The sequence below is a fragment of the Geotrypetes seraphini genome, chromosome 1 (assembly GCF_902459505.1).
Source record: "Geotrypetes seraphini chromosome 1, aGeoSer1.1, whole genome shotgun sequence".
NCBI classification, from domain to species: domain Eukaryota; kingdom Metazoa; phylum Chordata; class Amphibia; order Gymnophiona; family Dermophiidae; genus Geotrypetes; species Geotrypetes seraphini.
Window position 1 is genome coordinate 317,056,229 of NC_047084.1, and position 16,807 is coordinate 317,073,035.

Sequence of the window (16,807 nt, forward strand, 5' to 3'; positions counted from 1 at the left end):
GAACAGGAAGTCACTGTTGCAGTAAGAGTTCCGGGGCAGGCCGAGGTTAGACATCTGCACTGATGGATACAGCTCCGCGGCTATAACATTTAAAATAATAGCGATCCAAAGGGGGAGGGGAGAAGGTGCGAGGAAGTCTGGAGCTGCAGGGCCGACATTAGAGGGAGTAAGAGTTGATGGTGCCGCAGGGTCCCGCGGGGGGGGGGGGAGGAAGGAAGGAAGAAGAGGAACCGAAGCATGGCAATTGTGGGGAAGTGCAATCCCCCCAATGCGTCCCCTTACCTTACCGACGCGTGTGTGCGCTGTGAAGAGAAACTTTGCGCTGCGATGTAATATTTTGTGCGCGAGCGCTGGCCAGCGCAGCTTAGCGGGAACACTGCTCCCCCAGTGGTTTTTAAGAAAACAGCATAAGCACAGTAGGCAAAACAACAGCAAAGTCAAAATGCAAAAAAAGGCAGGAAAATAAAGCAGCACAAAATAAAGTCAAAATGGCAGCTGAGGTTTCAGCTCTCCTCAGAGCCAGCACAAGCCTGCTCCCAAGCAGGTTGTTCAATTTATCACAATCCAGTTCAGTGCACTGGTTCCAGCAATTCACAGTGCTTAACTTTAAATAAAGCAGATTTAGTCCACTGCCAGGAAAGGAGAGTGTCTTAGGTTTTGCAAATTTAAAGCCTCAGAAATGGCTTTCAAAAATTCCCACCCAAGGTGACAACAAAACCTCTCCCCAATCACACTCCTAGCTTTCCAAAAAAATAAACCACCAAAATAGTCCAAACAGCAAACAGTCAAAAATTCACACTTACTGTTTGCAGCTTGAGATGAGATCCACCTGCATGGGCTCAGGACAATCAGTTTCACACACTTCTTGATAGTCCATGGGCTCCACATCCAGTAAAGGTAAATCCTCAGCTTGTCCAACCTCTGTTAGTTCCATGGACATGGGTCCATTGCTCCTGCTTGGCCCAGGGAATTTCTCAGGGAGGCAAGGCTTGAACCTCCTCCCTAGCCGGCCTGCCTCACTGATCTCCACTGCTGGTTTACATACTCTAGGGGCACACCCTAATCTACCTGAGTCAGCAGACCTGCCTGGTGCTCTTGGGCTCCCCCGGTGGTGACTCGTATACATATCCCCTAACTCCTCCTCAGTCAATTCAGGCTCCCTCTGGTGGTCAAAGGAGAAATTGTCAGTCTCAGGAACCGGAGGGATCTTGGAATTTCCCTTCCTGGTTTTCATTTTTACTTTTACCCCTGGCCTAACTGGGACCTTGGCAGGCATCGTGTCTGACTGGTCACAACCCTGGCATCTCAGTGGCAGCAAGCTTCTGACCCACTCTCTCAACACATTACAATGACTCCTTCATTGAGATAGTCTCTCTACTGGTGGATGCTCTCTTCCAATCTTTCCAGAGGTTTGTTATTTCACATTCCCACCCCCCCATCAGAAAGATCTCAAGACAGATTCCTCAACCTACTCTTGGGGGCTCATCTTGATGGTCTCCGTACTCAAGGCCATTGGTCCAGCATGGATTGTCAGTGTCACATCAATCTGTTGGAACTCAGAGCGATCTTCAATGCTTTCAAAGCTTTTCAGCACCTTCTTCACGACCAAGTAGTCCTCATATCGCCATGTACTATGTCAACAAGTAGGGAGGAACTGGATCTCTCCCTCTTTGTCAGGAAGCTCTAAAGCTTTGAAATTGGGCAATCCTTCACAACACCTTCCTGCGAGCTGTCTACATCCAAGGATGGCAAAATTGGCGGACAAATTGAGTCGTCTTCTACAGCCTCACGAATGGACACTCAATTCCTCACTTCTCCATCACATTTTTGCTCAATGGGGAACTCCTCAGAGAGATCTCTTTGCGTCTCCCCACAACAACAAACTGCCTCACTTCTGCTCCAGGATATACTCACCTCACCTCCTCAAGGCAGATGCTTTCCTTCTGGGATGGACAAATCAGTTTCTCTATGAGTTCCCTCCATTCTCTCTGATTCTCAAGATTCTACTTTTACCAGTATTTCCCTCTCTGCTTACACAGAGTCAAGGGTCTCTCCTTCATCCCAATCTGCAGTCTTTACACCTAACAGCTTGGTACCTCTCAACCTGCCATTCTACAGTTCTCTCAATCTGTACGGGACATTCTAGAGGCTTCCAGGAAGCCGTCCACTAGGCAGTGTTACACCCAGAAATGGACTAGATTTTCTACTTGGTGAACTACTCATCACAAGGAGCCACAATCTACCTCCTTGTCTTCAGTTTTGGATTATCTGCTGCACTTATCTCACTCTGGACTCAAATCCACATCTATTAGAGTCCACCTAAGTGTCATTGCTGCTTTTCATCAGCCTATTGAAGGGAAACCTCTCTCTGCTCATCCTTTGATTTCCAGATTTATGAAAAGACTTTTCAATGTCAACCCACCTCTCAAGCTGCCTCCAGTGATTTGGCATCTTAATCTTGTTTTTACTCAATTGATGAAGCCTCCATTCGAACCAATAGATTTGGCTCATCTTATATATCTCACTTGAAAAGTGGTTTTTCTCATTGCACTCACCTCTGCTAGACGAGTCAGTGAGCTCCAAGCTCTAGTGGCAGAACCACCTTTCAGTTTCCCATCATGACAAGATGGTCCTCCGTACTCATCCAAAATTCTTACTTATAGTGGTTTCAGAATTTCAACTCAATCAATCCATTGTCCTTCCAGTGTTTTTTTCAAAGCTTAATTCTCATCCTGGAGAAATAGCGCTTCATACTCTGGACTGTAAATGTGCTTTAGCTTTCTACTTGCAATGCACTCAACCTCACAGAACTGCTCTTCAACTTTTCATTTCCTTTGATCCAAATAGGTTGGGGCATCCTGTTTTTAAGCGAACCATCTCATACTGGATAGAGAGCTGCACGGGAACGGGGACGACGGGAATCCCGCGGGACCCGCGGGCATCCCGTGGGTTCCCCTTTTGGGTCACGGGGATCCCGTGGGGACGCCACTAGGGTCGCAGGGATCCCGTGGGGACGCCCCCTAGGGTCGCGGGGATCCCGTGGGGACGCCTCCGAGGGTCGCGGGGTTCCTGCGGGGCTGGATGTACTCAGTCGCGCGGCTCTTCTCTCTACCTTCTCTGCTTGCAGCACAGAGCCGAACGGAAGTCTTCCCGACGTCAGCGCTGACGTCGGAGGGGAGGGAGGGCTTAAAGCTTAAAGCCCTCCCTCCCTCCGACGTCAGCGCTGACATCGGGAAGACTTCCGTTCGGCTCTGTGCTGCAAGCAGAGAAGGTAGAGAGAAGAGCCGCGCGACTGAGTCGGGAAGACTTCCGTTTGGCTCTGTGCTGCAGGCAGTGCAGGTAAGGAGGAGAGTAGCCTCGCGGTTCGAATGGCTACCAAGGGACGGGGCGGTCCGCCCCGCCACACCCCGCCCCGGTTGCAGCACAGCCGGCCAGGTCCCCTTACTTTTGTGGCACTTCCCCGACCGACCGACAACAGCCCCGGTCCGACAATCCTCCCTGCCCTGTAGCCGCGAATCTAAATTATCTTCTTACAGCAGCTGTAATAAGGTAATTTAGATTCGGAGTTAAGGGCAGGGAGGTTTGTCGGACCGGGGCTGTTGTCAGTCGGTCGGGGAAGTGCCACAAAAGTAAGGGGACCTGGCCGGCTGTGCTGCACCCGGGGCGGTAGAGAAGGAGGGGGGGAGAAGGACGCTGAAAGCACTTGAAGACAGAGGAGGGAGAAGGACGCTGAAAGCACATGGGGGAATACAAAGGGGTGGAGAAGGACGCTGAAAGCACATGGGGGAATACAAAGGGGTGGAGAAGGACGCTGAAAGGCCATGGGAAGGGCGGGGGGGGAAGGACTCTGAAAGCACTTGTGGAAGACAGAGGGGGGAGAAGGATGCTGAAAGCACATGGGGAAGACAAAGGGGTGGAGAAGGACGCTGAAAGGCCATGGGGAAGATAAAGGTGTGGAGAAGGACGCTGAAAGGCCATGGGAAGGGCGGGGGGGGGGAAAGGACTCTGAAAGCACTTGTGGAAGACAGAGGGGGGAGAAGGATGCTGAAAGCACATGGGGAAGACAAAGGGGTGGAGAAGGACGCTGAAAGGACATGGGGAAGATGGGGGGTGGGGGGTGGAGGACGCTGAAAGGCCATGAGGAAGACAGAGAGGGAGAAGGACGCTGAAAGGACATGGGGAAGCAGAGGGGGGAGAAGGACACTGAAAGCACATGTGGAAGACAGAGGGGGGAGAAGGACGCTGACAGGAGATGGGGGGAGAAGGACACTGAAAGGAAATGGGGAAGAGAGAGTAGGGAGAAGACGCTGGCAGGGAAGAAGACAGATGCCAGACTATGGGGGGAGCGGAGAGAAGAAGATGGGTGCCAGACCAATTTGGAAGGGGGAAGAAAGGGAGAGGCACAGTAACAGAGCAAATGGAAGATGCAGAAGGAAGAGAGACAGTGGTTGGAAGGAATTGAATGAGAACACGAGGAAAGCAGAAACCAGGCAACAAAGGTAGGAAAAGAATTATATTTCTTTTTTTTTATTTTGCTTCAGGATAAAGTAGTATATTAGTTGTGTTGATAAAAATTTATAAACATTAGAGGCTCTGGTAGAAACCCATTTGCAAAGTATGTATTCTTCCCAATTAATATTTTCAAATTAATAAAGTCTTTTTGCTTATTTGTAAATGGTTTCTACCAGAGCCTTTAATTCAGTAGCATAATTAAATGAAATAACTATTTCTGAAGTTTATATGGACGGGCGGGGACGGAGGGGATTCCTCGCGGGGACGGGTGGGGACGGAGGGGATTCCTCGCGGGGACGGGTGGGGACGGAGGGATTCCTCACGGGGACGGGTGGGGACGGGTGGGATTCCTCACGGGGACGGGTGGGGACGGGTGGGACTTTGGCGGGGACGGGTGGGGACGGGTGGGATTTCTGTCCCCGCGCAACTCTCTAATACTGGATGGCTGCTTGCATCTCTTTCTGCTATGCTCAGGCTGGTCTCCCTCTGCAGGGTCGAGTCACGGGCCATAAAGTTAGAGCTATGGAGGTGTCTGTATCTTTCCTCAGATCAACTCCTATTGAGGATATCTGCAAGGCTGCCACTTGGTCCTCGGTTCATACATTCACCTCTCATTATTGTCCGGATACTTTCTCCATACGGGGCGGCCAATTTGGCCAGTCAGTTTTACATTTATTCTCCTAAATTGCCAACTTTCCAACCATCCCATTCTAGTTAGCTTGGAGGTCACCCACATGTTGAGAATATGCTACCTGTTTGTCCTGGGATAAAACACAGTTACTAACCATAACAGTTGTTATCTAGGGACAGCTGGCAGATATTCTCACAACCCACCCACCTCCCCTGGTTGGCTTCTTAGCTAGCTATCTGAACTGAGGTACCTCACAGGAAACGCACGACCTACGTTCGGCGGGAAGGCACTCGCGCATGCGCGGTGTAGCACTCGCAAACTCTTTGAAAGTTCTACAAGCAAGTCTGTTTGCGAGGCTGTCCACTACGGGGCTCCGTGGATGACGTCACCCACGTTAAAAATATCTGCCTGCTGTCCCTGGATAACAATTGTTACAGAAAGTAACTGTGCTTTATAATTACATCATGCGGGTTTCTATGTTAGGAGTCACTGCCCAGGAAAAGGATCTACTGTAGGTGTCCTTGTTGAGATTATATTGAAACCCTCAGCTCAATGAGCAGAAGCAGCTAAGAAAGCAAATAGGAATTATTAGGAAAGGAATGGAAAACAAAGATGAAAATGTTATAATGCTCTTGTAGTACAACCACAACTTGAATACTGTGTGCAGTTCTGGTTGTGTATCTCATAAAATATATAGTGGAATTAGAAAAGGTACAGAGAAGGGTGACAAAAATGATAAATGGTTTGGGACAACTTCCCTATGAGGAGAGGCTAAAGCGGCTAGTGATCTTCAGTTTGGAGCAGAGACAATGTAGGGTTGATATGATAAAGGTCTATAAAATACTGAGTAGAGCGGAAAGGGTAGATATGTTTGTTCACTCTTTCCAAAAATACTAGGACTAGGGGGCATGCAATGAAGCTAGTAAGTAGTAGATTTAAAACAAACGAAAGTATTTCTTCACACAACGTGTAGTTAAACTCTGGAATTTGTTGCCAGAGAATGTGGTGAAATCAGTTAGCTTAGCAGGGTTTAAAAAGGCTTAGATAATTTCCTAAAAAAGAAGTCCATAGAAAGACCATTATTGAGATGGCTTGGGGAAATCCACTGCTTATTCCTAGGATAAGCAGCATAAAATCTGTTTTACTACTTGGGACCTAGCTAGGTACTTGGGACCTAGGTTAGCCTCTGTTGGAAACAGGATACTGGGCTTGATGGACCTTTGGTCTGTCCCAGTATGGCAATTCTTATGCTTTTGAGCCATTTTTCTTTAATTGTCTTTTGCCACTGACTTCTGCCATATTTCTCTTGAAACCTGTACTGTATAGGCTTGCCAAGTCACTGAGGGCAGGAATACCTTATGCTAATTCCACGTAACACTAACATGATTTTCAGAATTTTACTGGACATGGGACTAGAGAATGACACAGGAACAAATTTGTCCCTGTCCCCACAGGATCTATCTCCATCCTGTCCTGAGTTCTGTCCCATCCCTGCAAGCTCTGTCCTCATCTGCACAAACCTCAAACACTTAAGATTTTACACTTATGATTTTAAAGTGCTCAAGGCTTCTGCAGATGAGCTTGCAGGGAAGGGGCAGAACTCATGGGGATGGGACAGGGATAGATTTTGTGGGGATGGGTATGTCAAATTTGATCCGTCATTCTCTACATTCGACTTTATTCTTCTTTATGCTACATAAGTGGACCACCCCCAAAGGACTGGGTGGCTGGAGCCTGTATTGTAAGAACTACCTTGTTGCAGAGACCTTCTCGGAAAATACCAGTACTCTTTTTATTCTTTCAAGCATTTGTGTGCACCTGCAGGGCAGTAAGAGCTTTCAACTGCATATATTTATCTTATGCAGCTTTTATGGCTTTCTGGTAAGAGGCAAGTAGTGCCCTAGGCATTCTCTCTCAGTGGACCCTTTTTAAAACATTTATCAGGTCTGATTTTTGAAGCAATAACCCCCACTTCACAAAAATCGACTTTTGTGACCTAACTTCTGTGTGTATCCTATGCTGAGAGCCTCCCTCTAATCTGTGGCGGGTTGGCCTGGCATCACAGATGTTTCTTTGGGGTGGAAGTAGAGCAGGTGCCCAATGATTGTGGGTGCCTAGCTCCCCCAAACCTTGGATCTCTGACCCGAAGGCGCTCTGGAGTATTGATATCTCCTGGAGGAACAAAAAGTAGAACGCCTTGGTCCCCTAAATGACCAAGGCCTATTATCAGGTTTGTGGTCTTGCACACTAGCAATAAGGCTATCCAGACCTTTCTCAAACAATAACTGCCTCTTGAAGAGCAGTTTACTAAGGGTCGCTTTGGATGAAGAATCACTAGACCATTGTCTGAACCACAATATCTGGTGCGCAGAGACAGAGCAATCCAACAACATGCTCACCACCTTGAATAAATTGTACAGGGCATCAGCCATGTAGTCTACTCCAGAGATCATAAAAAGGAAGATCCCTATCCCCTGTAGTGTCAGGATTACAACGCAGCTTGGAGTGACAGGCCCTGGTGACAAAAGATGCCGCTGCGGCTGCTTTCAAACCTGCGGCTGCGGAATCAAACAACCTCCTTAACACAAAGTCAATTATGCGGTCTTGGGCATCTTTCAACACCACTCCACCTTCACTGGGGAGAGAAGTGCACTTGGTGACCTGAGCCACCAAGGAATCCACCTCTGGAGAATTAAATTGCTGATTAAAAGTCTCTGCCTTGGCCACTCTCAGAGAACCCTCTAGTACCTCCCTGTGATCTTTAAGCATCTTCGCAATGTCTGGTCAGGAAAGCAGAAAGATAAGAGAGCACTGCGCTGATGAGGACTGATTAGCTCTCCGCACAGTGGGGTTTTCCCCATGGTCTGAGGCATCTCCCAGATCTGGGTCTGTATTATCTGTGACAGCAGCTAAGTCTCCTACTGTCTGAGAAAATAAAGGCATAACATAAGAATATAAAAATTGCCGCTGCTGGGTCAGAGCAGTGGTCCATCGTGCCCAGCAGTCCGCTCCCTCAGCGGCCCTTAGGTCAAAGACCATTGCCCTAACTGAGAGCAGCCTTACCTGCTTACGTACTGGTTCAGCAGGAACTTGTCTTTGTCTTGAATCCCTGGAGGGTGTTTTCCCCTATAACAGCCTCCGGAAGAGCGTTCCAGTTTTACACCTCTCTGGGTGAAGAAGAACTTCCTTACGTTTGTACGGAATCTATCCCCTTTTAACTTTAGAGAGTGCCCTCTCGCTCTCTCTACCTTGGAGAGAGTGAACAACCTGTCTCTATCTACTAAGTCTATAACCTTCATTATCTTGAATGTTTTGATCATGTCCCCTCTCAGTCTACTCTTTTTAAGGGAGAAGAGGCCTAGTTTCCCTAACCTCTCACTGAACGGCAACTCCTCCAGCCCTTTAACCATTTTAGTCGCTCTTCTCTGAACCCTTTCGAGTAGTATCGTGTCCTTCTTCATGTATGGCGACCAGTGCTGGAAGCAGTATTCCAGGTGGGAGAGTACCATGGCCCGGTAAGGCGACATGATAACCTTCTCTGATCTGTTTGTGATCCCCTTCTTAATCATTCCTAGCATTCTGTTCGCCCTTTTTGCAGCCGCTGCGCATTGCGCTGACTGCTTCATCGACTTGTCGACAAGTACTCCCAAGTCTCTTTCATGGGGGAGTCTCTCCGAGTACCACACCAGACATCCTGTATTTGTGTATAAGATTTTTATTACCAACATGCATCACCTTATACTTATCCAAGTTAAACCTCATTTGCCATGTCGCGGCCCATTTCTCGAGCATGTTTATGTCACGCTCTCCCAGGTCACGCTCTCCCAGGTCTTCGCAATCCTCCCGCATCTTCACTACTCTGAATAGCTTTGTATTGTCTGCAAATTTAACCACCTCACTAGTATCAATTTCCAGGTCGTTTATAAATATGTTGAAGAGCTCAAGCCCAAGCACCAAACCCTGAGGCATTCCACTCGTGATGCTTTTCCAGTCCGAGTATTGTCCATTAACCCCCCACTCTCTGTTTCCTATCCGCCAACCAGTATTTCACCCTTGATTCCATGGTTTGCAATTTGTCGAACACCTTCTGAAAATCCAGATATACAATGTCAATCAGCTCGCCCTTGTCTATCTGCTTATTTACTCCCTCAAAGAAGTGCAGCAAGTTCGTCAAGCAAGATTTTCCTTTGCTGGAGCCATGCTGGCTGATCCTTATCAGATCGTGTCTGTTAAGGTGATCAATGATGCGGTCCTGCTGGCAGACTTTCCCAAGACTGAGCATGGCTCTGTTGTTGGGGACCAGCTTCCTTAGGGGAAGAGACCCCTGGCGCTAATAGGGATGACATGGATGGCAGTTTTGGCAATTTTTTATTGGCTAAATAAGCCTGAAACAGCATATTAAGAAATTCTAGGGGCAGATGCCCCCTCTGAACACTTTAGAGCAGTGGTCTCAAACTTGCGGCCCAGGGGCCACATGCAGCCCGCCAGGTACTCTTTTGAGGCCCTCGGTATGTTTATCATAATCACAAAAGTAAAATAAAACTTTCTTGATCATATGTCTCTTTAGCTATAAATGACAATATTATTATTAAGACTTAGCCAAAAGGAAAGATTTATAAACTATTACAAAATTGTCATTTCTTTAATAAGACATTAACTATTTTTTTCTGAGGCCCTCCAAGTACCTACAAATCCAAAATGTGGCCCTGCAAAGGGTTTTGAGTTTGCGACTTCTGCTTTACAGCTACTGGAGTTTTTGGCGCCAAATCACAGCTGTGCTTCACCAGACACAATTGCGCTGCCCTATGGCCATAGTTTGGACTTTTTAGATTGTCCACTGATGGAATGAGCACCAGAACCCCCCTATAAAGAGATGAGGGGACTAAAGGCAAGGCTGTCCCCCACCACCACCCAGCACGTGAAACATGGATGATCCCAAAAATCACCATCCGCCGCAAAGAAGGCAAGAATCTGAAAAAATATGTAAATGAGGATTCCTACAAGAGTTCTGCCAGAGTGGGATACAGCAAGAACAGAGCTGACAGGGATGAAGATAGATCCTGAGAGGATGGGGACAAATTTGTCCTGTCAAACCCAGGTTTATTAACAAAAAATAAATAGAAATAATTAAAAACAATACATAGTTTTAAATACTCCAATAAAAGTTGCAAATATAGCTCAGTTGTAACTGGCACTGGTTTTAAGAAAAGCAGCAAATAGTCTCAAAACACATACGAGGAGAGACTGGAAGCCCTGAATATGTATACCCTAAAGGAAAGGAGGGACAGGGGAGATATGATTCAGACGTTTAAACTAAACTAAACTAAATCTTAAGTTTATATACCGCATCCTCTCCACGGAAGTGGAGCTCGGCACATTTTACAAGAACTTAAAATATAAGAAGAGAAAGGAAATATATAGAATGGAAGAGTAAGGGGGAAAATAGAATTACATGTTAGAGAAGAGCCGGAGAGTTGTTGCTGACCCGGAGGATATCTCGAGGAGGTTTTTTGGTGTCCCGGTCTCCTGCAGCAGCGGTTCCTTGCTGTATCTCACCAACGCCGACAGTAACCTGCAGAGACGGACCCCCTGACGTCATCGGGTCCGTCTCCAACATCTTAAAAGTAGCCGCTGCCGCGGTTCACATCGAGAGTTGTTGCTGACCCGGAGGATATCTCGAGGAGGTTTTTTGGTGTCCCGGTCTCCTGCAGCAGCGGTTCCTTGCTGTATCTAACCAATGCCGACAGGCACCTGCAGAGATGGACCACCTGACGTCATTGGGTCCGTCTCCAACATCTTAAAAGTAGCCGCTGCTGCGGTTGCGGCCGCAGGGCGTGGCCAAAGGGGCGTGCCCTAAGGGGCACGCAAGGCCCCTTGGAGACACGAGGAGCCTGGGAGCTGGATCCTTTTGGTAATATAATTTACTTTAACTCTTGTATGTTTGTTTGAACATGGGGAAAAGAAAAATTAAACCAAAAAGTTCAACACCAGTGGTATCTGGTCCCATGGACAGACATTTAACATTATTATCTGAAAATCCACTTGCTGTACCACCAAATATAGATTCATCTTTGTCAGGAGCTTCAATAAGTCCCCTCGAATGGACTCCTCCCCTTCACCCAGTATCTAGTGATAGTGGGAATATAAACCCTACTATATCCGATGGACAAGTGTTTCCCTCTACTCATATAAGTAAATTAGTTTACACTGAAATACCCAAACCTTTGATTTTTTCTGAAGGAGTGGAGGAAAACCCACGAACAGAGGAAACACAGGATATTACCCTAAGGGATTTATGGCTAGGAATAACTAGAGTTGAAGGGTTTCTCAGGTCAACGATGAAACAAATGGGGGATTTTTCTCATTCAGTTTCTTCTAAATTAGAAAATGTGGATTCTAATCTGGGTTGTTTAGATAAACGACTAAATATTATAGAAACTCAATGTAATAATTTGCAAGCTGTCTTGGTATCTGTTGTTAAAGATTCTACAGTGATACATTCTAAAATTGAATCTATGGAGAATATGAATAGAGTAAAAAATCTCCGCTTGGTCAATTTTCCAGTAACTCATTTATTGTCACCTGAAATTTTATTAAGGAAATTTTTCAAAGAAGTACTGGGAATGGCCAATGCGGAGAAATTTCCAATAAATAATTATTATTATATTCCTCCAAAAAAAATTGAATCTGCCCAGGAGGTGGACCACCTGGCCACACCAGAGGTAAATTTGACTGAATTTCTGGAAGATACACAGGATGTGATCCAGAGTCGGTCCACCCTGGTGATAACATACATGAGCGAGATAGATAAGATGTTATTGATGAAACTTTACTTCAAAAATAGGTTAACGAAATTTTGTGGGGATTTAGTTAGGATATTTCCGGATGTCTCTAGAACAACTCAATTGAGAAGGAAAGAATTTTTGAAATTGAAGGATAGAGTTTTGGCACTAGAGGCATCTTTTTATTTGAAATTTCCCTGTAAATGTTTGATTAAGTTACAAGATATTGAGTATGCCTTTTGGGATCCTATACAACTACAACAATTTTTAGTTGCGAGAGAACAGAAATGAGTTTGTTTCGTCTTCTGAGAATAAGAGGAGTTAAATTAAATTAATATCCCAATTAGTAAGAAATGATTCAAGGTCGCATAGTATGAGCCGTGAATTATAGTCCTTTAATTTTCTTGATTTTTTTTCTGATTAGAAATAGTAACATATTCTCCCCATTAATGTGGGCTTAAAAGGAATTATGTATGTATGATTTGATTATGTATTGTTTTGTGTAATTTTTCCTTTGGAATTATTGAATATTGTAATGTATTCAAAATTATAATAAAAAAAAAAAAGAGAAGAGCCAAGTTTTCAGTTGCTTGCGGAATAGTTGGAGAGAGCCCAGGTTCCGCAACGGGATAGTAAGGTCATTGCAGAGACCTGTGATTTTGAAGAGAAGAGATTTTCCCAGTTTACCTGCATAGAGAATACCGCGTAGAGAGGGGAAGGATAGTTTATATCTTTGGGCGGGTCTGGTGGAGCCAGGACTCGAGGAGTTAAAGGATAGTGGGATTAGGGGAGGAAGGATGCCGTTAATGATCTTAAAAGCCAGGCAGGAGCATTTGAAATTGATTCTGGAAATCACTGGGAGCCAGTGAAGATTGGACAGGAGTGGGGAGACATGGTCAGATTTGCGTTTTGCAAAGATCAACTTGGCTGCAGCATTCTGGATAAGCTGGAGTCTTTGAAGACTTTTTTTGTTAGGCATAAGTAAATGGCATTGCAGTTTGGAGAGGATGATGGATTGGACGAGGACGGTGAAATGTTTTTGGCGAAAGTAGGATCTTACTTTCCTCAGCATGTGGAGGCTGAAAAAGCATGATTTTGCCAAGGAGTTGAGGTGGTCGCTAAGGGAGAGAGAAGAATCAATAGTGATGCCGAGGACCTTGCTTGAGAACTCAAGGTGCAGATCAGCGCCTATGGATAGTGCGAAGATGGTGGGCAGGTGTTCTAACTTTGGGCCAAGCCAGTATAATTTTGTTTTTGATTCATTTAGTTTCATTTGTACCGAAAGGGACCAGGAGTGGAGTCTCATTATGCAAGATGTAATGTTCTCGTGGAAATTGGTGAGGTTCTGGTCTGTTTCAAGGAGGACAAGGATGTCATCAGCGTATGTGTAGATTGTTTCAAGGGGGGAAAGTTGGAGGAGGTTCAGGGAGGATATGTAGATGTTAAAGAGAATAGGGGATAGGGGTGATCCATGAGGGACACCGCAAGATGGTGTCCAAGGTACAGACATGGTGCCATTTGTGTTGACAGTGTAGGACCGAGAGCGAAGGAAGTTTGAGAACCACTTTAGGACAGTGGAGTCAATTCCTATCTCGGAAAGTTGATAAAGTAGTAAGTTTAAGTACTTGAAAGGTATTAATGTAGAACAAAATCTTTTCAAGAGAAAGGAAAATGGTAAAACCAGAGGGCTTAATTTGAGGCTGAGGGGTGGGAGACTCAAGAGCAATGTAAGGAAATTATTCTTTACAGAGAGGGTGGTAGATGACTGGAATGTGCTCCCGAGAGAAGTGGTGGAGAGGAAAACGGTGACAGAGTTCAAAAAAGCATGGGATGAACACAGAGGATCTAGAATCAGAAAATAATAGTAAATATTGAAGAACTAAAGCCAGTACTGCCTGTTTATGGCCTTGGTTGAGGACGGACTGGGGAGGGATTCAATGACTGGGAGGGTGTAGATGGGCTGGAGTGAGCTTTGATGGAGACTTCAGTAGTTGGAACCTAAGCACGGTATCGGGCAGCGCTTTGGACCCTTGCACAGAAATAGCTAAGAAAAATATAAATAGAATCAGGTTGGGCAGTCTGATGGACCATTCAGGTCTTTATCTGCCGTCATCTACTATGTAGATATGTTCCAGTGTAACTGGTCAGCGTTAGTATTCTGAATTGTCTCTCAATATTTCAAGTATTTGTCCACATTAGATTCAGATAATTGATTTCAGTCATGTACCTCTGATGAAGGCAATTGCACATGCTGAAACACAGACTGTGTAGAGTTCTTTGCTTATATTCACCATTTAAAGTCCATCTCACTGTTATACCATTTTGTCAAGTGGATTTGCTGCATTCAGAGTTATTGTTGTCAGTTACCACCATTACACTGGCACATATCTGGGACTATTTGCTGCGTTCCTTGAAACCAATGAAAGTTACAACTTTGAGCTACTTTTGCTACTTTTATTGGATTATTTAAAATGATATGCATTGTTTTTCATTATTTATTTTTTTAATAAACCTGGGACTTGCCAGTTAATTAACCTCCACTTCATCCGTTTTTATTTGTAGTTTTTCCTGTTGTCCGGTGGAGTTCCGAGTTCTTTTTTGTTTGTTGTTACAAATTTGTCCAGTGCCTTTCATAGCCTCAAGGTGCTCTAACCAGCTGCTCTAACCACTAGGCCACTCATCCGCTTCTTTTCGCATTTCAAAATTTCTGCCTTTCACCATGTCTTTGGATAGGAGACATATATAAGATGAATAAGCACAGAACTACTATCAGAGTCCTTCTGCACTCTCTTTGCAGAAGCCGTGCTCGCTCCCAGCGGCCATGTTCGCGCGCCAGGAATCGCGCTATCCGCGCTGGCAAGCAGATGGCAGTGTGACACCGAAGCGGCGAGCTGAGCACTCCATTGGAGGGAAGAGGCCTGGGGGGGGGGGGGGGCGGGGAGAGTTCAGGGAGGAAGCCATGAACGCGCTGCGCGGTTGCGGCTTGTGCAGGTCGGCTATTTCTCCGCAGAGCTGGCTGAGGAGGATGATGCATTATCGCACTGAGGAGCGAGGTCAGCCCAACAGCCCCGAGTACCGCCTCTACCTGAGTGAGTAACCGCCGCGCGCGCGCGCGCGCGTGTGTGTGCTAGCTCTGGCGGGGAAATCTCGCGGCCACGCGGACGTATCCCCCTCCCCCCTTGAAAGTCGTAGACCATTTTGTTTCCCGCTGACGTCCCAAAGAGAAGCCGTGATGGAACACGTGGTGTACGTTTAATGAAAGCGGAAAAAAAAAATGGGGGAGGGGAGCTTGTTAATAAAATGCTCTGCGTTTATGTAGAGAGCAGATTTTTAACGCGTGTTAAAACCTGCCACACCTCCTAAGCTGTACTAGAAGGGGGAGAAGCTTAACTGGTGATACAGTATATAAAGAATGACACAGAAACAAATTTGACCCCCGTCCCCGCAGGAATTCAATTTCTGTTTCCTGTCCGTGCGAGTTTCGTTGCTGCCCCGTTCCTGTAAGTTCTGTCTTAACCGCACAAGCCTCGAACACTTATGATTTTAAAGTGTTTGAGGCTTGTGCAGATGAGGATAGAGCTTGCAGGAATGAGGCATGGACAGGAAAAAAAACAACCAACTTGCTGGGATGACGGGACAGGAAAATGAATTCCCGCAAGGATGGGGACAAATTTGGCCCCTTGTCTGAAAGCTTAAGCAGGACGGGTCATGCTTAATGGTATGTCTAATACTCGAATAAAGGCTCATCAGTATTAAAGAATAAAATGACATGATAACAGTGTTACAGTTCGAAGGGAGCGCGCTTCGCAAAAGGTAGCATTGGTTGATCCCCGTCTCCGCTGGATCTTTCGCCATCCCCGTCCCTTGAGCTCTGTCCCTGCCCCGTATCTGCAAGTAGAGAATGACACGGGGACAAATTTTCTCCGTCCCCGCAGGAACTCAATTTCCCCATTCAGTCCCTGCGAGTTTTGTCCCTGTCCCATTCCTGTAAGCTCTGCCTTAACTGCACAAGCCTCTAACGCTTAGTACAAATGATTTTAAAATGTTCCAGGCTGTTCAGGTGAGGACAGCTTACGGGGATGGGACAAGGACAGAACCTGTGGGGATGGAGATAGATCCCCGTGCTATTCTATATACCAGTCTCTCTCAAACTTTCTTGAGCCAGGGCATACTAAAGGTAGTGGCCACGGCTTGAGGCACCCAGAGGTGCGCGGACATCACCGTGATGACATCACGCATATGTGTGACATCATCACATTGATGTCCGCGCATGTGCAGAGGCCCTCCAGATGGGCCCTGAGATATCAAAAGGGGGTGCCAGCAGGGAAGAGAGAAGGAGAGGCACTGGCATCAGATTATTGCCTACAGCAGTGTTTCTCAACTACTTCAAGATAAGTACTCCCTAAGTCTAACAAATATCAGCTGAGTACCCCAACCACAGATCTCCCACTCAAGCTCTGCCCCAGATCACATCCTCTTTACTAATTGTAATGTAATTTTTTTCCATTCATTTTTCATATACACACAATATACACAGCAGATATAAATTCTCAAAACTGACACATTTCAATCAATAAATGCGTGGATGAGGAAATGGTGTGAGGAAGAAGGATTCCACTTCGTGAGGAACTGGACAACGTTCTGGGGCAAGAGCAAGCTCTACAGGAGAGATGGACTGCACCTAAGCGCGACGGGAACAAGACTTCTATCAAACAACGTCAAGAGAGGAATAGAACAGGCTTTAAACTAAGAGGAAGGGGAAAGCCGACAGTCGACCTAGTGTCGATGATTCGGAAGAAGGTATCACGTGATGATACTAAGGGAATGCAAGGCTCGGAAGAAACAAAGGACAAATTACAGGAGTCGACTAACCCAGAAGAAG

The 16,807-nt window shown here is 46.1% G+C and overlaps 1 protein-coding gene across 1 annotated transcript in view; it reads left to right on the forward strand.

Annotated features, from left to right (window-relative positions):
- Window positions 1–14,856: 14,856 nt before the first annotated feature.
- The window catches only part of PPA2 (inorganic pyrophosphatase 2), a 161,484-nt gene continuing 159,533 nt past the window's right edge, over window positions 14,857–16,807 (forward strand). The window contains exon 1 of the mRNA XM_033956747.1: window positions 14,857–15,014. Within this exon, the coding sequence (XP_033812638.1) occupies window positions 14,885–15,014 (130 nt within the window). The 5' untranslated portion in view covers window positions 14,857–14,884. The remainder of the gene's footprint in view (window positions 15,015–16,807) is intronic.